The sequence below is a fragment of the Cardiocondyla obscurior genome, linkage group LG11 (genome assembly GCF_019399895.1).
Source record: "Cardiocondyla obscurior isolate alpha-2009 linkage group LG11, Cobs3.1, whole genome shotgun sequence".
Taxonomy (NCBI): Eukaryota; Metazoa; Arthropoda; class Insecta; order Hymenoptera; family Formicidae; genus Cardiocondyla; species Cardiocondyla obscurior.
The window spans coordinates 5,090,995-5,111,645 of NC_091874.1; the positions used below are offsets into that span (position 1 = coordinate 5,090,995).

Genomic DNA, 20,651 nt, shown 5'->3' on the forward strand with positions numbered 1-20,651 from the left:
CATCTATGTTTAACGAAACATCGTTCGATATCCATCGGTGCAATATCCCAGAGATGCAAATAATCGCGGGAAAAGGTTGCGATTTCTCCGCGACGCGATCGGAAACGTTTAGCCCGGCAAAGTGCAATCGAACAAGATTACTCATCGGATGGTACACGCCGTGAAATCCCGAAAAATACACGCGCGACCGCAATAAAGAGATTGACGTTTCGCAGCCGTATTTATTTTTTTCCCTTGAGCCGCCGGCGCAATCCGGTAAACACCGCGTTGCAAATTAACATCGCTCCATGAAACTCGAGGGCAGCCCAGCATTCTCCCCCGGGAGAAACGAAATATTTTTCGATGAGCGAACGCTTAATTGAAACTAGCTGATGTGCCTCGGCGCTCGCGAAATATGAGATTTAAGCTGCTGAAAAATATCCTCATTTTTAGAAAAGGCTGGAATTATTCTGCGCTAATTATATATGTACCGAATAATAAACAGGGAAGAAAGAGTGAAGGGAAAAAAAAAAATGTTGAAAAAGTTAAGGGTTACAGTTAAAATGTGGTGAAAGCCAGCTTCCGACTTATGTCATGGAAATAAATCATGCGAATAGTTTTCTCTCTTCTTCACGTTTTCCCGGCTGCTTTACTTTTAATTTTATATATTTCTTTTTCGTGCATTACTTTCCGAAACTCGCAATAAAGAATATTGCCGTTTGCGACGTATTGATATTGACACAGGACGTAATAAAGTACACTATGTACACCAAGTATTTATTACTGCCATGTATCTCTGGACTTTCCATTCCTGCATTTCTTGCGCTTCTGTTATTTGCAATAAATATCGTTTGTTATAAATCAGAAACTTGTTTTTGAAATATTTTTGCCGCAGTTTTGAATATCGCGCATATCACAGACCCATACATTTTTAAGTATATTTATTGTACTCGCGCGGCAGATATAAAATAGAATTGGAAACAGTTTCGACGTTCCGCTAAAAATAAACGACAAAATGAGAAGAGATTCATGGCCGCGTCGTTGTAAATTATTTATTTCATTTTATTTCTTCCGGTTGATCGAGCGAATATTAATTCGAAACGTGAGCAAAAATATTAAATGTCTCTTGAGCGTAATGGAGCTGCATGTTGCAAGAATGAAAGTACATGTATGGCAATCAGGTCCGAAAGCGAGCGATCGCGTACGCGCGCATCAGTTCGAAATTAACGTAGTTCCCGACCGCGTGCAGGCCGGCTCACGTGACGCGCGTCTCGTGATACCCGGATTCGAAACGGGACGAGCATGTAGGAACGACACGGACGTGCAAAAAAAAAAAAAAATCTTACGACACGCAACGCGCTCACAGCCTTGACCTTTGCGTTCCGCAACGTCGCGCAACTTTCGCCTTCGCGTTCGCATCAAACGAGCGATACTCGCTGTTCTATAATTCCCTACGAAAGCGCAGCTCTACTCGAGGGGTCCCCCGTCATATGAAATTCAACCGTCGTCGCCGTTCTCGGAGAGAGGGCCGGCCGCCTAACGGTACTCGCGTACCTCGACGGCGATCGCGGACGATACGATCACATGTCGGTCGGAGTAAACTCACCTCGCGCGCTCGTCGAAGTCGCTCTGGGATTTCTTCTCGCTTCCCCGGGGACTCGGCGTCTCAGAGAGGAACGCGGAAGACAAGTGGACGTGCGTTGCCGCAACCACGGGAAGCGCAGCCGGTTGCTGCGCCCAGCTGACGTCGAAAGTTCACGCGGACGTCGCGGAATGTCCGCCGCCGCGCGTTGGAGTCCCGGCAGTCCGGCGACCGGCAAACCGTCGGACGACGACGTCGACGTTCGTCGTCGTCGTCGCGCGCGCGCGAGTAACCCACACCGAGCGAGCAATACCGCGACGATCTAACTTGCACGACGGAGCACGGATGACTGACTGGCGGACGGTTGCTCCGCGCCTCCACTTACCCCCTCCTTTGGCCCTCGTTTTCCTCTCTCACCGCGCCATCCGCGTCTCCACTCACCCTGTCTCTCTCTCTTGCACCCAGGTCCTCGTCCCTTCACCCCGTCGCCTCTCTCCCGCCGACCATTTCGCGCCCACGACTCGACCCGCCGTGGTCCATCCCCACCATCACTCGATGGTTCGGAGCAATCCCTCCACCCTGCTGCATCTTTCCTCATCTGCCGGCACCGTGTATTTTCGGTCTTTCTCACTCGGATCTCCTCTCGAAACCCCCTTTCATCTCCCTCGCTTCTCTCTCAATCTCCCTCGAACACCAGCCTCTCTTCGGTCCACCGCGGCGCTCTTCTCTCTCCGTTGCTCTCGGATTTTCCGAGTCTCTCGCGCCAACACGCGTGTGTGATCTCCCTTTCTATCGTTCGCCGGATGCGGGCGCGAGCGAGATGGTGAACGGCGGATGCCAGTGTCGGAGTAATGGCACAACCAGACCCACGGCTTTGATTTTCTTTATGCGTCCGTTTTCACATTTTGCTCGATTCCTCGTCTGCTCCTTCGATTTGGTCTTTCCTCCCTCCCCGCGAGGCAGCTCTTTTAATTCTCATTCAATTTTCTATCGCGGTTTTTTTTCCGGCACTTTGCCCTTTTCTTTTTTTTTGTCTCTCCCCTCTCTCGACAAGTTTCCCTTTTGGAGTTTAAAACGATTTCCGAGTTGCGGAAAATACATACGTTCTTGTTGCAAAAGGCAAAAATTAAAATGAGGATATGTGGGTCAGCGCTGGTAAACTGCGCGTTTTAATATCCAGATATATGCGGCCGAGGACTTTTATAGTCCGTCGTGTTCGTTCCTATTTTTCGTCGCGTCGATATATCTTTCATCCAAAAAGCACGAACTTTCTTTATTGGAATAATGATTTTATTACGGTAGTGTCGCGCAAATCTTGCGGCGGAAAATGCAGATAAAGATATTTCTGGCAGTGTTCGTTGTAGAATGTATCGGCACGCAGATGGAAATTATTTGACCTGCAAAATATGGACTTGGTATCGTGGAGGCTTGAGATATTGTTATTTGTTATAACGCAGTATTTTTTTTTTTTTTTTTATTACTTAATTTAAATATTTCGACAGCGTCAAGTAATTTGTAAAAAAAAAAAAAAAAATACAAACAATATTACGGAAATTTATGGATGTGTCATTTCGGTATCGCAGCAGTTATCTTATTTTAATCATTACGCTTAATTTGACGGAATATTTTTTAGCTGAGCCAATAAAAATGTATGTCCAAGTGCACGTATATGCAATATTAATAATCGAAGTTTGCGTATTTTTTAAGAAATATTTTTTTTCCTCGTACTTTGATATATAAATCAGCTAGATTACGTTCGATGTCTGTTGTTTATTAACTCGAGATATAAATTTTTTGGGATTATTGAATAAGGAAGCGCGCCCAAGAGTTGGGAACTTCTTGCAGCAAAATTTTGGAACAGGGTCAAAGTTGAGCGTTAATTTCACCAGCATGTTAATTATTAACGCCAACTAACTAACGCTGTGACGAAATTTCTATATTCATCTAGAAATAAAATTCACCAAATATTCGTATTCTCTGTTTTGTCCGAGGTGCATTAGCCTGATTGGCTTTTAGCGAGAGAATTTACTCTCGGCTCGAATTCGGTTAATGATGTCGATAACGTGAATATTAAACACGCTATACGCAATTACAAAATCAGTCATTTAATACAAGTATCCTAATTTCGTGATATTCAATAATTGTCTATCATAGTCCGACGTTTAATATCTATTACACTAAAATGGTCTATTGATTTCATTATTTGCGATGCGCCGTACGGCGCATTTTGCTCTCGGCCGACAGCCCGTTTTCCACCTGGACCTCTCTTGGTTCGCCGTCACGCGGGGTTCGCGATACCAGTCGAACATTCCTGGGAGTTCCGGCACGCTCTTCCTTCTCGTTCACTCTCCCTTTATTCGTCCCCTCTCTTTCAGATGCATAAACACTCGCATGCTCTACTCCAGTGAAAACCTTCAGCCACCGGAACGGATAGTGGCTCCTTTCCCAGTCTGACCGCTCGGCAACCGCACTCCGTGTCCTACCTGTAAGCGCTGTTCCGTCATCATTCTGGGATTGGGCGCAGACGCCGGCCGTGTGTCGACCTGGTAAATGCCTCGAATTCTATCTGTATTTGAAATCCGAACAAGGGCGCCGGCAGACTCGATCGAATCCCGATGGTCGTACTGCTACATCTCAGCTCGCTCTCTTCCTCTATGTACGTTCGTGTATGTACAAGTAGTGCCAGCAGCCAAGCCTTTTTCTCCATCCTCTCACCCTCCTGCTCCTCTCGCGCCCGTTGACCATCTTCTAACAGACTATTACTCTTTCTTCTTCTCTCGTAGCGACTTTCCAGTCGCGTACTTCTTCGTACTTTCCGATCCTTGGTGTATCCGTCTCGTTTACGCCTGCTCAGGCAGAGGCGATTCGGCGACAAAGAGGCGAGAATATTGAATGCCAATGTTAAACGCACCCATTGCGACGGAGCGAATGGGAAGTTACACCTCTCGTTTTTTTTTTTTTTACTTTTCTCTTCTTTTTTTTCCATTTACGTGCGCATCCATAAATTTATTTCGTATTTTCACTGTTTTCAATAAAAAAAAAACCTCCCTCGCAATCGGTTGCTCGGTAAGGTGTTTCGAAAACAAATTCGTCAAATATCAAAGCGAGTCTTAACGTGACCTGGATCTTAAAGATTCTCGCAGCATTCTTTCCACTTTTCACTACTTATTTCTACCTGAAAATTCAGATCTTTCTTTTCCTTTGTTAATTTTTTTTTTTTTTTTTCTATTGAAAGATCGAATATCTTCGCTGGCCCTTTAATTTCTCCGCTCACGACGTTGCCGACAAAAAATGGCGTCACGTAGAAGAGAACTGCTATCATCCTCGTTATCGGTGAACATACGGATATCCGATAGGTAGGATATTATATGGAATCTCGTTATCGGCCCCTTTTCGAGCGTGTATTCTGTGCTCCGCAAGTCAAAAGATCCCTTCGACATGTTTCAATTTTTTATCAGTTGCTTATCGCACATTATTGTAAGAGAAACTTTTTTTTTTCTTTTGCCAGAATATTTTTCTTGAAAGAAAGCCTTACATTTAAACCGTCTAAAGCGTAAAAGTTTTTAAAATAATTATTTTAATAATTTTTAAGTAACAAAAAATTAATTTGGACGATATTTCGTGAGTTATATACTATTCTTTTTTATTAAAATTTTCTTACAGTCTTAAAAATACATATCACATCGCATTGTATATTGTATTCTTTAATAATATCGAACAGTTATCGTGCTTTCACTTGGCAGTCAGCACACAAAGGAATTTACGTGAAAAACGAGTCTAAATGCAGTTAACATTATTACGCTTTTTGCCGGGATTATTACGCAGACCTTTAATATTTGTAGTATTTGTTGTGAATAATCGATGCTTAAAGTGCAAAATCCTGTATGTTGGCGTGCCACATTTTTTTTTTTTAAATCCCACTGACGACGCGGATATTATCTCTGAGCGACGTCCTTCATGAATAAGTAATACTTGAGACATGCAATATATTTTATGCAAATCTAAAGGCGTGCTGTCGATTATGGGCAATTATGGAACGTCACGTGATGAATGACAGATAATCAGCTGGAGCAGTGCATCTGTTGTCACCAGATTAACGGAAATCGATTTTATAAAATCTCGTTTGGTTTCTTTATATTTTTTTCCTTATTGCCAGCCGGCAATAAATCAATGAATTGCGCGTGAAATAAAGTATCGCAAAGGAAATCTTATGAGCATTTGCAGTTGTAGCAAAAAACGCGCCTCAATTACATTCGACAGAAGTCCCGATTAATTCGATATTACTCGTCGCCATCGTTGTAAACGCAGCTGCCGATCCGTATTCCGTAATTACAATTTGATTCCTTCTTTCAATTTTCTTCATTCCCTGCAATTTCGTCAAAATATCGTGAAAGAAACGTATTTTTTTTTTGCCGCTTGATAATTTAAATTGAAATAATTAATGTGGTAGCTTGAACTAAAAGGACAAAAAAAAAATAAAAATAAAATAAAAAGTGAATATTAAAATAATAGAAAAGAACAGATTTATTTGTAACGTTAGAAATTTATAGTTAAAAGGACTTTTTTCAAGAGAAGATTAATAAGTGTGGACAATAAGTCCTGGACTGATTTCCCTGTAAGTAAAGGAAGAGATTGATTGTGAGGTAAAACAGAAGTTGCGGAGAGGAAACCCGTGACTCTTCCGTTATTCTTATCGGCCTCATCTCTCTCGACATTTAACGCTTTCATTAATCTCCGTCAGTCATTCCTGATGGTCGGGAGAAAAGTGATAACTGTGAATTTATCGATATGAAAGAGGAACTTGATTCCGCAAAACTGCATAAGAACTTAACGTGCTGCTGTTATTTACTCATTAACAAAGCAATAATTAGGTAATTTTTTTTTTTTTTGTCGCACAAATTTGGAGATTCGCAGGAATTGTTTGTTAACTCGCGTGACTGGAAAGGCGTGTTATATATTCGAGAACGGAACAGAATCGTACCTAAATTCTCCGCGTAATGTAGTCCTGTCAAAACAGAACGCCATCAATTACAGTTCTTACATGCGCGCACCCTCTTTCGCCCTTCCGTGGATCGTCGTTGTCGTGTCACGTCTCTGTCATCTTCACTGATACTGCCGCTGTCATTTCAACGCCCTTAGGCGATTATACCTCGTTGCATAGCTAATTCAGAAATCGATAATCACGTTCGGTTCTCTTGAAACACCGAATTAATATAGTCATTATGAACAAATGGTTAAATTAATGGATCGCTACAACAATAATTTGATTTTACTCGCGAAATTTGCACGTCGCCAAAGTGGTACAGTTATATAAAAATTGCTCAAGCTATCGTTTATACGCATTATTAATTATAAATAATAATTGTCTAGTTAAGAACTGTCTCAAAATTTTTATTAAAAAAAAAAAAAAGAATTTACTTGAAATTAATACATAAATAATTACATTACTGAGAAGTAAAATAAAAAATAAAAGAAATTCTTTGGATATAAAGCTATATAGTTACGAAACGTGAAATAATTCCGTTTACAGAAATACTTACTTGTGTTCTTCCGTTGGGTGAACTTTCAAAGTTTTGTCGGAGAAATATGGTTCTGTCTCGCAATTGCGCCGCGACAGGATACTTTAAAAATCGATAGGAAATCGTTCGGCAGACGTATCCTCCTGTGTTCGCTAATGCATTTAGGAAGCACGTGTGCGGACGTTCACTTGCCCACTCGACTAGTTAAGCTGATTAGTACCGCAACAATTAGCGCAGCTGCGCAGATTCGTAAGTCGTCGCGGAAGGAGCATTAGCGGATGCACTGGCATTAACCGCGCTAAGCGAAACGGCGAATTATCGACAACAAAGCGGAAAACTCGACTTGCTGTCATCCGCAGCGAGAAAACAAACGGGAGGGCGGCATTCTTTAAAAGCAGTCAACATCCGGGAAACCTACGACGACCATCGTCGTGAAAGGGCTCGCGAGAAATATTTACGATGTATAAAACGCCAGTTCTTTGTACTGCGTCCAAACCGACCTATAATATTATCGTGGATATTTTTTTTTTCTTTTTTATCTCAGCAATTCAACACGCCACAGTTGTCGAGCGCATTACCGTTATTAATGCTTTATTACGTAATTGTCTATCAATGTCGAATTACATAATGCAATTGCGCAATTAATTTTTGATGTGGGATAAAAGCGAAGAAAATGCCAGGCAGAATCTTCCTTGATGGCTGACGGCGTTAAACTTAAGCTGCTTAAATTTTGCCCATTGTTTAAGCTCCTTTGCTTCTTGTTGAGCAATGTGGTAAAAACTCCGTGATGCCCACTTTATTAATGGACGCGACTTCCGAAGGTAGAGGTAGATAGGCAGAATTAGAATATCTCGAGCGATATTTAAAGCGTACCTGCTTAACGACCTTTAAGTTCGTGTTACGCGCACGGTACGCAAGTGCAAAGTATTTTGCTTCTCATCGGCTGGCGTGGAATCCCCAGAATGGATTATGTAGAACAACTCCATTGCAATTTCTGCATCGCCACGTCCATTTATGCTACATTATTTCCGCAAACAGGTAAAAGTACTCTTTTATATTTCACGGTACCGTCAGGGAAAATTTTTTTTTTTTTCTTTTTTATTTTTCACGCGTCTTGACACTTCTGCGATGCCGCGCTCGCACGAAAATCGAATCCATTATTATTCCACTCCGCTGACATAATCAGTATTTTAATTGCAAAATTATCTTGGAGGAGAGAAACGATCGATCAGTGATTTGACAGCGAAAAGATAGACGCGCCGTTCTCATTCCATATTAAATATTGATACGCACACGTGTACCATGCAGACTAATGCAGTGTACTTACTTTAACTAGACAGCTCGCGTGGCGTGAGATCGATCTTAAAGGAGGTGTCGCGCCGGTTGTCAGTTTCGATTTGGATATGTCACTTCGCTCTCTCGCGTCGGCAGTTTCTCGCAATTCTCCGCACGTTGGAAATTCGCAGAACGTCCGGGATATATCTTTGCGTGTGCCTGCAATTTGCCATGAGCTGTATGCGCGTAAATATCGAGCCGCACGATCGGCCGATTGCGCGCTCGCAATTTCGGCATCGGACAAATATGAGAATCCCGCGAGATGTATCGCGCACCGAGATTAAATTAGTTTGTCCTTTCGCCGCGCTGTTTGCCGAAAGGACGATTTATCTAATGGCGCGGCAAGCTATGCCGTCGCCAAATCGATTGCAGTCCGCGGCGCGAAGCCTGCGATCATTTGTTGCTATTAATTAATGATTGCCAATGACGTGCCGCTGATTCAAATAATCAGATCGGCATTATGCGGAAAGCGGCGGAATGCTTTGTTCGGTTTGCCGCCGTTGCTTCATATTCGTACGCAGTATTGCATTATTACCTCGCTAATTTTAGCTTCTGATTAAAAGGTTTTAATATTCGATGTCAAAGGCGTCGGCTTTATCAATATTTTAATCTATTCTTTTGAATGGTAAAGCTAACGTATAACTGTGTGATCAATTAAAGAATATTGCCAGATAATTTAATCTCTATGCTAAATAAAAGGATATTTAAGATTATTAATATTAAACGTATGTGTTACGCGTATATTATTCTTAATATATATATATATATATTTTTTTTTAATATTTTAAATAAAACACATCGAGTAGAATTTAATAAAAGTTTCGTTGAATTATCCAATTAATGAAAATCTTATTGGATTGTGCTGCGCCGCAGTCGGAATTTGCGCGGAGCTTCGTCAAAAGCTTTGAACCGCATTCGAGTTTACCAGAACCGATTAATAGACTTGGTTTGATCAACCGACAAGCCAATGTACGTGTCTAGCTAGATGCGGAAGGATTAAGGCGTTTGCTACGGGAACACTGGATCGGCAGCTTGGTGGTTAATTGAGAACCCCGAGATATTGACCAGCGTGGGATCGATAGGCGAACGATATCCACGAAGACAAAGGGGGCGGGCCGGACATATGCTGAAGTGGCCATTTGTCTGCGATTTACGCGAAGATTGACGGTAACCCCGTCGCGTATATCCCTCATCCCTCTTTCAAGTTTAACGCCATCATTGGCGCTTATTACATCACATGGTGGAATTTCACCGAGGTGCATACGTCAATATTTGGAGCGCGCGGCATTTCGAATCTCAGAATTAGAAAGGGAGAACGACACGTGAAAGTTGTGTCCCCCTAAATTTTGACAAGGTAGAAAACAAGATTTGCTTCTTGCAATGACATATCGTTTTCGTTAAAATTCGAAATTTTCCTTATGGAACAATAACCGGATTGTGCTTGACGTTGATTGCAGGTCGTAACAATGCTACTTTCCCGCGTGGATTGTAATAAAAAGAAAAAATAAAATAAAATAAAATAAATTAACCGAATGAATTGTCAAACGTAACCAATTTCACGGGAGAGCCCATTTAAGTACTTAAGAGCGACACAATGGCGAACGAATGCAAACTCAACAAAAGAAACATTAATTAGTTCTATTGAAATCTTCTTTGTCTCCGCGAGGCGAGTAAGATTTTTCATTAGAACCTGTAGACTTCACGCGCGCTCCTGTGAATGCAAAAATCAAGCTCGTGGAATGCTGCGGTTTGCAAATCTTAAAATCACTTTTTAAAATACTAAAATATTATTATTAATTTACGTAATAATTTAATAAAGCGGGAGAAACTAATATAGAAAAAAAATGACGTTATTGAAACAAATAAACTTTTATTTTAGCGAAACACAATTTTATCGATTTACATGTCAAAATAATCGACGCGATCGTAACTTGCATAGAATGTTGCGGCCAGAGCGCCTTAATATAGAAGTAACTTCTGCTTTTACGGTCATTCTGACGTGATGCGCCCGTAGTTTACGCGTTTTTACATTACGGGTGATAAAACCCGACGCGTTTTTATCGCTCCGGAATTTCCATGGTTACTGGATTTCCATGGGAATGAGTGATGGCGCGGGGCGTTTTATAAAATCGCACGCACCGTGAAACACGCGTCTTCGCGCGAGTGAAAATTTTTACTTCGCTCCGCACCGAGAACGAGCGGGGGTGGCTTTTAGCCGGCGACTGCGACCGTTTTAAATGCACGACCTAAAAAATAACAATGCGTCCGCGCGGCCGTGTGTCTATTAAATTGAGGAAAAAAAAAAAGCTACGTTGCTCAGAGCGAAAAGTGGTCAGTGTGAGCAATGCGGTCTTTTTCTACAGTAATACACAGTAATGATGCTCCGAAACGGATTATGCTTTTTCAAGCGAAGATAAATGCGTATACTTGTGCCGCTTGAATTAAAAAAAAAAAAAAGACCGCAAATATACTCGTATGTCATAATAAGAATTTTACATCTACACATTAGAATTTTTAATAAATTAGATACGTCGCTCGAGTCAAATATTCAACTTTTTTTTTTTGTTATTTGCGTTTTCAACATATTTTTTTTTTTATTTTTTGTATTTCGTGGTTTGCGTTGGCCAAACAATATAGTCAGTCAAATAAACTGAAACAAATAATTCATGTCGGGCTTCACATCGAGTTTCAAAATTTGTTACCCCGCGTTTTGAACGCGAATAGTTAGTCTTTGAAGAGTTCTCCGCGTGACGAACACACACACGTGGAAGGGAAAGCGACCCCGTGCTCGCAACTGCAAATATTTTTCGGGGAAAAAAAAAAAAGTAAAAGAGCGAACGCCAGGCGCAGCCTTTCGTAGCAGCGCAGCGAGTTCGGGGCCAAGTTGTGTGCCTCGTCATACATAGTCTACTTCGATGCAGTCGCGGGCGCGGTCGTCGGTGTCGCTTGATCAAACAATAACGCGTACCGATACATGCATATACCGTTCGGTTGTATGCGCGCGTGTAGCTTTGCGGTGGACCAGCGCGCGTGCAATGCAGTTCGACGGCATGCAGGACCGACGGCTTTGTTTCCTGTGTGAAGTGCGATACACCCAGCGGATTTCGCCCGCCGTTATTTTACTGAGCACGGTCCCCGTTATTACCCGATCCGTCTATTTGGAGTTTCCGGAGTTATTGTTTCTGGCCAACTGAGCCTCCGTTGATTGCTCCTGACGTGATTCGTACGACGCCCGTTAAACCCGTCTGCAGTTATAAACACAAAATTACTCGATATGAAAGTTTGTAGAGATGCGGCGACGTAAAAATCGAGAAACCGCCAAAACTATTCGGTACCGAATTATTATCAGCAGTGACGGCCGAATAGACGACTGGCTGTATCGAAACAGTAATATTCTCGTATAATAATCGAAGGATTTCATTTTAGCGTTCCATTATTAGTTCTACTCGTGTTCTCGAACTGTAATATTAGAGCGGAATAGTATTAGAAATTATTTACAACAGTGATAAATATTTAACAAATCCTCTTATTACTTTACTTCAATCCAAAAAAGCATGTTCGCAGTTCTACAGATTTAACGATATTTTACTATCGACTTTTTTTTAGCGCTGAAAGCATACGTTATTAAAAAAAAATAAAATAAAATAAAATATAAAAAAAATTGAAGTTTGGAATATGGAAGTAATAGTTTTAATTGGAATTTGAAAATGCCAACTTATCTATCGTGTTATACGAAGCTGTTTTACATAAATCCATGTTACACGGAATTTTAATGCAATTTAAAAGAAAAAAAGATTTTTATAAATTATTTAAAAAAATTGTATCTATGTTTTCAAGAAATTCGACGAAAAATAGTACATTATTTTAAAAACGTTTACCCAAAATCTCTTTGATCACTGTAATAAAATCATGGCACTACTGTAGCCTCTGCGTCGAGTTCCATCCGATTATCGCGTTCTATGAAAAGGTAATGCATGGGTAACGAGCTAATAGAAATGTAAATGGCGATGAATTTAAAATTCAATTTGGAAAACTCCCTGCAAAAGCCGCGACTCGGGGCCAGTAAATTTCTTACGGAAGACACTAACAATATTATATTTTGCGATAATATACAATTAAACGCATTTATTACATGACAGATAGTGCATTGCGCATTCACGTTTGCGTAATAACGAGAGGTAACTCGTGAGGAAAGTTTTGAAAATATATAGGTACGAGGAAATATAAAAAAAAAAAAAAATTTGAACTTACGCGTAGTATTGTTTCTCTACGACACGTTTTATATGTTACTGATTAAATTGTGAAACGAGATAATTCGTAATTGCAGCCTCAGCACAGTTTCCGCTAAACAAGTTCTAAAGTAAACGTATCCGATAGCTTATGCGCGACACACAAGGTACAGAAAATTTTCAGAACTGTCTGAAACAAGATCTAACAAAAATTATTTTGAAAAGTTCCACTTTCTCGTTCAAATAAAATTTTTTTTTAATAAAATTAATTTGCAAAAAAGTAGCCTCTCTTCTATGAAAACTCGGTTATGAAAATTCACATAAAAATGAAATTAAGTCCATCAGTTCCTCTCTATGCAACTTTATTCCCCGTGACTTGTCCAGAATCCCTCGGTAAAGCAGCGCATCTGTCGCACGGAAGGCCAACCACCCCTAGCTACCAACCCCTTGAGGGTAGCTCAGTTTATTCTGGCACGCTGAAAATCTCGCTACGTCCAGCGTTGTTCTCTCGTGTTTCTTTAACTGATTCTTCTGTTTTTGCCAAACGATCGCACAGCAATTTCTGTTTTCGGCGATGGTTTTTGGGGTGTTGTGAAAGTGTACGATGACGAGGATCGCGACTGCACGACAAGGGCGTGCTCGATGTGTCGGGTTGCAAGGAAATGCAATTATTCGCCAGCGTCTGCGCTTCTATATTGATCCGTAGTGGCGGCGGTGGAGGTACGACGGTGGTGGCGGCTGTGCTCGCGGCGCGTTCGAGCGTTCGGGTGGGACCACAACCAACCCCACAACGAACCCGCCCAAAATGTATTTTTGCCTGCGTCTCGTGAGACTATTCCTGATCTCGGCGATTCTGTGCGTCGGTAAGGCCTGTTCCCGGTGCGAAGAGATGCACCCCGGAAAACTCGCGCGCCGCAGAGGCAGCGTAACGCACGGACGTAGAAGTATCCAATGTTTTTTGACATCCGAGAGAAAGTGAGAAAAGTGGAGTATGTGACGAACGGCGGCGAGACAAGGCGGCACGCGAGTTTCGAAATTACGCGTTTCATCTCACGCGTATCCGAGGCCACGTCGGCTGGGTGTTTCTGCTAATCGCACTAATCGTCTTTTTTTGCAGGTCTGTGCTCCGAGGATGAAGAGAGACTGGTGCGAGATTTGTTCAGAGGGTATAATAAGCTCATCCGACCAGTGCAAAATATGACGGAGAAAGTACACGTGAGGTTTGGCCTCGCCTTTGTGCAACTGATCAATGTGGTGAGATTTTTTTACTCCGTTTTATTTTTGTGCGAATCGCCCGGACGATGGAAAATATAAATGCACATTTAAACGACGTAATTATAAAATACTTTTTTTTTTTTTTTTATTTAAACTAACATTTCTTTATTTTTTTTAGAATGAGAAAAATCAAATTATGAAATCGAATGTATGGTTGAGATTTGTATGGATGGACTATCAGTTGCAATGGGACGAAGCAGATTACGGTGGTATCGGTGTCCTCAGATTACCACCCGACAAAGTGTGGAAGCCAGATATAGTCTTGTTTAATAAGTATGAATATCATAAACGTTATTTACTTATCAAGCCTGAAAAATATATCAACCCTGCTTTAAAATTTATTTTAAAAAATGTTACAATTATTTTGAGTTAACGTTAATACAGCAATTGATTTCTTTTGCAGCGCCGACGGTAATTACGAAGTTCGTTACAAGAGCAACGTTTTAATATATCCTAACGGCGAAGTGCTCTGGGTGCCACCAGCTATTTATCAGAGCTCGTGCACGATCGACGTAACATATTTTCCCTTCGATCAGCAAACCTGCATCATGAAGTTCGGCTCGTGGACTTTCAACGGCGATCAGGTTTCTCTCGCGCTTTACAACGATAAGAATTTCGTCGATTTGTCCGATTATTGGAAGAGCGGCACGTGGGACATTATCGACGTGCCGGCGTACCTCAACGTCTACGTAGGTGATTTTCCCACAGAGACGGACATCACTTTCTACATAATTATCCGCAGGTGTGTGTGTGTACGTGTGCGTGTACGCGTGTGTGTGAACTTCACGGCCATAATTCGTTTCAAATAGATTTTAATTGCATGACAACTTCGATAAGATAAAAAAAAAACAATTACATTGCTTTTACAGGAAAACTCTTTTCTATACGGTGAACTTGATACTGCCGACGGTTCTGATCTCTTTCCTTTGCGTGCTCGTTTTCTATCTTCCGGCGGAAGCCGGCGAGAAAGTCACTCTGGGCATTAGTATTCTTTTGTCACTGGTCGTGTTCCTCCTGCTGGTCAGCAAAATTTTGCCGCCAACTTCGCTGGTGTTGCCACTGATAGCCAAATATCTGCTCTTCACTTTCATTATGAATACTGTCAGTATCCTCGTGACTGTGATCATCATTAATTGGAATTTCCGTGGGCCGAGAACTCACAGAATGCCTCAGCTCATACGTAAGATCTTCCTCAAATATCTGCCAACGATCTTGTTCATGAAGCGACCAAAGAAGACGCGATTGAGGTATGTATTTATTTTTTTTTTTTTTTTTTTTAATTAATTGAAATAATTGTGATATATAAAAAATTAATAAATTTATTATTTAAGAGTATTAATTAAAACTTTAATCAGTAAACTTTTTAATAAATTTTATCGGAGATAAAAATTATAAATATATAATATCAACTTTAATAAATTAAATTAATTAATTAATTATTTTATTAGATGGATGATGGAAATACCAAATGTAACACTGCCAGCTTCCACATACTCGGGCAGTCCGACCGAGGTGCCGAAGCATCTGCCAGCCTCTCTGGCGAAATCGAAAATGGAAGTGATGGAATTGTCCGATCTGCATCATCCAAACTGCAAGATTAATCGTAAAGTTCACCATACCACGAGCAGCTCCAGCGGTGCCGGCGCAGGAGAAGGCATGGGCGATAGAAGAGGATCTGAGAGTTCGGATTCCGTGTTGCTCAGTCCGGAGGCTACTAAAGCTACCGAAGCCGTGGAATTTATAGCGGAGCATCTCAGGAACGAGGACTTGTATATACAGGTAAGGTCTTTCCAATCACTTTATTAATTTTCTCTTTTCTTTTTTGCGCTATTTTTTTCCAAACAGATTTCTTTTTAACAATGTGCAGTCACGGCGTAATTAATGTAAAATTAAATTTTTTTTTCTTGATGTGTTTTTTTCAGACAAGGGAGGACTGGAAATATGTCGCAATGGTGATCGATCGACTGCAACTTTATATATTCTTTATAGTGACGACCGCGGGTACCATCGGGATCCTAATGGACGCACCTCATATTTTTGAGTATGTGGACCAGGATCGCATTATAGAGATTTATCGCGGGAAATAATCGAATTTACCCCAACGAAGCGCAATCACAAAACAATATGCCACCGTTACGACCGTTCTCATTTCGTCTCCTTCGAAAAAACGACTCCAGCGTGATTAATTTTCGTCATTTCGATTACGAACGTAAAACGCTTAGCGAGTCAAGTGGCAGTCCAGCAGGTAATTATTTTTTATACTTATAAATTTTAATGAGGTTTTACGCGGGGCGCAAATTTATTTCACGGATATATTCGACGTCGTGTCTGTGCCGTTGTGCGTGTACTTGGATTTTACAGAAATCGTGAAATTGCATAATCAGATCTGTGAACTTCCTTGAATGACGAAACTCGGGCGATCGAAAATGGCATACATTGTGTAGATAAGAATTCCACTAGTGTTAATCATGGTTGCCTGCGATTATTGTCTTCCCCGATGCCATACTTCCGGTAGCTCCATTGTGACGCGCTTAGACGAAGGGTTTACGGTTATTGAATAGTTGTCATTCTTCATTTTACCGAAGAAATAAGTATTTCCAAAGCTTTTGAACGAGAAGAGACGTGTTACCACAGGTTACTTGCCAACTTTCTAATTTTTATAAGATAACGTTTTATTAATGGAAGGTGTTCCTCTTGAATATTGCAGTTTGTTAAATTAAGAATTTACACAAAAGTTCCGAGAGTTCGTTCGAACGATATTAAAAAGAATTTTCAATAATGACACGAACTCGGCGCGGGCAATATTTTTTTCTGAACGAAAGTTTGAATTTTTTTTTTAATTTGCTTTGACAAACGTACCAACATCATATGACATTTTGTACGGTGATTATGAGTATTTTTGGAAATACCATGATTGCTCCTTTAAAAGTGTAGTTACCACGTAACGCACTTAATGTTAAACGATGAACTCCGCTTGTGTAGTGTTATTATATATCGCATTAGGAAAAATACGGAATTAGTTAATAGTACTTTGGCAAAATTATTGTAACATATTAATATAACGATGGTACGCACAAACCCGTTTAGTCGACTTATCGATATCTCTTAATTAAAATCTAAATAATCCAATAGTCTGGTAAGTTAGGGAAATATATAAAAGGAACGCATTACTTATCGTAAAATAACTCAGACGTACAGGAATTCACGTTTAACATTAAAAATTATATAAAATCGTCGCGTATTTTTCTAGGATTATAATTTCATTATTTCACATTTATGATTGACATTTGACATGGTTTTCTTCCCCGACGCTATAAGTTACTATACGCCATATGCGTGATTCGCGTTCATATACGTTAGTGTTAAACGTGCGAGAAAAAGCAGTTTTGTATTTAATCTCCCGACCATAATTTTAGTGATCAGCTTTAACCAAATCGATCAAATTCTCGATATCAAAGTTAATAAGTCTCCGCATGAGATAAAATCGAAACATTTATTACCGACGTGTATCCACAGGCGGACGATTTACGTAGAATCAGTCGCAATTTAGATATAAATTTGAAATAATTTTGATAATAATTACATGCAAGTCGTTACATGTAATGTAGCCGATCTCGCATTTGACACTCGTCCTGGCATTGATAATAAACATTAATAATATCCCGATAATTTTAATTATGCCAGACGTAATGCACGACATACAAACAAACTCGTAGTAATGAATTTTCCACAAGAACGAGACATTGTATGTACCAACAACGTGTATTAAAAAAAAAAAAAAAAAAAATTACTTAACATATTACTTAAAACATGTCATAAATTTACATGTCTTTATTAAATTTTACTTAATTATTTTACTTAATAATTTAAACTAATTAAATTAGCAATTAAATGACTTATTATTAATTTACTGTCGCGTGTTTTCGTGCTTAGTCACATATGCGAGATGAGAATATGAGGTTCTGCGCTCTATTAGGAAGCACGATTCTTTGTCACAAGAACGTCGTGCAGTAGAACATCATAGCCATGCTTACCGTATATATTGTACAAAGGGACTGTCCAACAGTCAAATATTAATCTAATAAAGAACGTTCAGCCCGGGAGAGGATTGTAGTCAACTATTGGATATCGAGGATTTTATTAAAGTTCGACGAAGTTAATTAATAATTGACGTTACAGTTGTTATTACGATTTTCTCAAATTGCATTTAAATCTGTTGTTATGTAAATTGACATTGTTGTGTTTTATTAAAGTAAATAGTAAAATAATTTAGACTTACTTAAAGAAGCTTGATAACGGCAGCGTAGGAAGATGCAGAATCCTAGAGCGGAAAGACTTGTACTACCTGCGCCAACTTAAACAATTTTCAGTGAGTTTAACTTACTTTAAAAAAAAAAAAAAAAAAACTTTAACATAAGAGTTTCCTTCTTTTGTCTTCTATAAATTGACCGATAACAATTACTTGCAAATTTTATTTTACTTAAAGAATTTTAACTTTAAAGCGCTTCACTTATAAATATTTAAAACATGTTTACGTTGCAACGTAATCTGCTAAAGAAAAAGTTTGACGTTATCGATAATATTTTGTCGTTGCATAATACCGTTATTTATTAATAACGCATGTTGTGTCTTCCTGGAAAGAAATACAATAATTAAAATTTAGATATTAAAAACACTGGCGTGTTCCGTTTTGCTTCATCCCTCTCGCGTTAAATCGGTTTCGTATAATTTATTAGGCGTGATTTAACACGAACGGTAAACAAGATTAAATAATTCTTCCCATGTAAAATGCGTCTTATCTACTGCGGCAAGGAAGACGGTCAGCGAGTATGTACCATAGTTTACTTTGCGCATAAAACAAAGAACCGAAAATTGTTGAATCGAAAAAGTTTGTACTTTATTATGCATGATAAATAACATAGCGATTATATATTCGTGCAATACTGTATGTTGGTTAGGTAAAAGAGAAATTTAACATAAATTTAAGTAGTCCTTTTTATAATGAAATAATGCAATCAATAAAACTCATGGAATTTTATATCCTCCGCGTCAATTATTGTCACGTTTATGGCACGATCGGTGTCATCGTTATACTTTAAAACGTTCCGAGTTGCAAATTAAAAAAAAATCTACGTTTAGAAAAAAATAAAAGAAAATAAAAAAATTGTTTTAAGTCACCGTAACAAAAATTTATCGGAATAAATCGAACGCATGCAGCGAAAAGTAAAACGGGAGAGATGGAAGGCGTTTATTTTCATTTCATTTATTTCAACAATTTCATAATAACGTAATAATGTTAATAATATTACAATGCGGCGATTACAGTGCTCACCAGTTAACAGGGATTCTCATATCGATCAACGTTGCCTCGAAAAGGAGCCCAGCATAGAAATATAACAAATTTTTTTATTCACGCTCCCTTATATCTCCTCCGGTATGGATTTACTATTATCAGACCAGGCTGTTGTCGGAGGCATAATTAAAAGTCAAGTGAGATCGGGTGAGTTTCAGTTCAATTGCATCGTCCCACCAGAGTCTGTGAAACAGTAACACTTCTTTCTTTTTTTTTTTTTTTTTTTCTTTTCTTTTTCTTTTTAATGCTCGCCCTTCTTTCCTCGCATTTCTCGTTGGCGATCCATAACGCGCACTTTATTCGTCGATGGCTGGTGTAACGGTGGACAATACGAGGCGATTTCCTTCTTTTTAAAGTACATAAGGAATAAAGATATAAGTAGGTGATGAAGAAAGTTAAATCGCGCTCTACATAGTCGGTTTATTTTTTAATCGCATCTGCGCTTCCCCCGCCCAGCTTTTAACGCCTTTTAAATTTAATAGATTAGCATCGAGAGATAATTAAGTTGTAACTTCATTTTTTTTTTTTCCATTGTTAGTTTAGAGAGAAAGTGATCTCGATAAAGTTCGACCCTAACTGCTAACAGACTACCTTTGAATCACCCCTATAATTACTGTCAGAGTATAACTACGTCGCTATTGATTACAGGCTAGCTTTAATATTCAGTTAATCGATTATTAATCATTTTCTTTTATTCATTATTACGAATATGACTTTAGCATTCAATAGTTTAAATATATATAGTTTATGTTTAGTGGTACATGTGTGCTTAATAGTTTCGCTTTTAATTATTTCTTTATTATTATTTATTAATTTTTTTTTTGCGGTAATTTAATAATTATATTTCTTCCTTGCTATTTCACTAATCATCCAGCGCGACTTATCGTTTCCTTTGTTTCTTATTTTTTTTTATATTTTTTTTTCTTTTTTTTTGATAAAATAATGCAACTTCCTGTGAAATTGCGCATAGTGAGCTGATCAAGCGTTTAAAACGGAAGGAAACGAGTATTGCCTGCCGGAAATAACTGTGTGCACTTTTGCTTTCATAAAAATTCATTTTTTAAATTCAGTTGGCTGTGACGCGGGTTTTTTTTTCTTACCTCTGTTATCTTTTTACACGTGAGCTTTTGCTGTCCAACTCGCTCGTACTAAAATTACATATTACATATACACTTTAAAGCATATAGCAATTTAAAAAATAACGCAAAATCACGTTAGTAAAAGCATCATATTTTTTTTATACTTGCAAATTTTGTTTCTTAGATTATTTTTTGTTAAACTGATGTTACATATAGATAATACTTAGATAATACATTAGCAAATAATTTTTTTTAAATATATTTATATCTTTATTTTAAGCAACTCATCAGCAAAGAGTA

General features: G+C 39.2%; 2 protein-coding genes across 3 annotated transcripts in view; one reads left to right on the forward strand and one right to left on the reverse strand.

The window, feature by feature from the left end:
* The window catches only part of LOC139106620 (furin-like protease 1), a 162,097-nt gene extending 159,490 nt beyond the window's left edge, over positions 1–2,607 (reverse strand). Inside the window, exon 1 of one of the 2 annotated variants that reach the window (XM_070663531.1) lies at positions 1,586–2,607. The gene's annotated coding sequence lies outside the window, so the exon portion shown is untranslated. The remainder of the gene's footprint in view (positions 1–1,585) is intronic. The other variant, XM_070663530.1, reaches the window with a different exon arrangement.
* Positions 2,608–12,900: 10,293 nt separating this feature from the next.
* Nachrbeta1 (nicotinic acetylcholine receptor beta1) lies at positions 12,901–18,957 on the forward strand. Its single transcript, XM_070663534.1, has 7 exons — positions 12,901–13,507; positions 13,762–13,898; positions 14,038–14,192; positions 14,323–14,661; positions 14,789–15,166; positions 15,368–15,698; positions 15,842–18,957. Exons 1-7 carry the CDS (start codon positions 13,450–13,452, stop codon positions 16,004–16,006), a joined length of 1,563 nt encoding a protein of 520 aa, XP_070519635.1. The 5' UTR covers positions 12,901–13,449; the 3' UTR covers positions 16,007–18,957.
* The last annotated feature ends 1,694 nt before the right edge of the window (positions 18,958–20,651 follow it).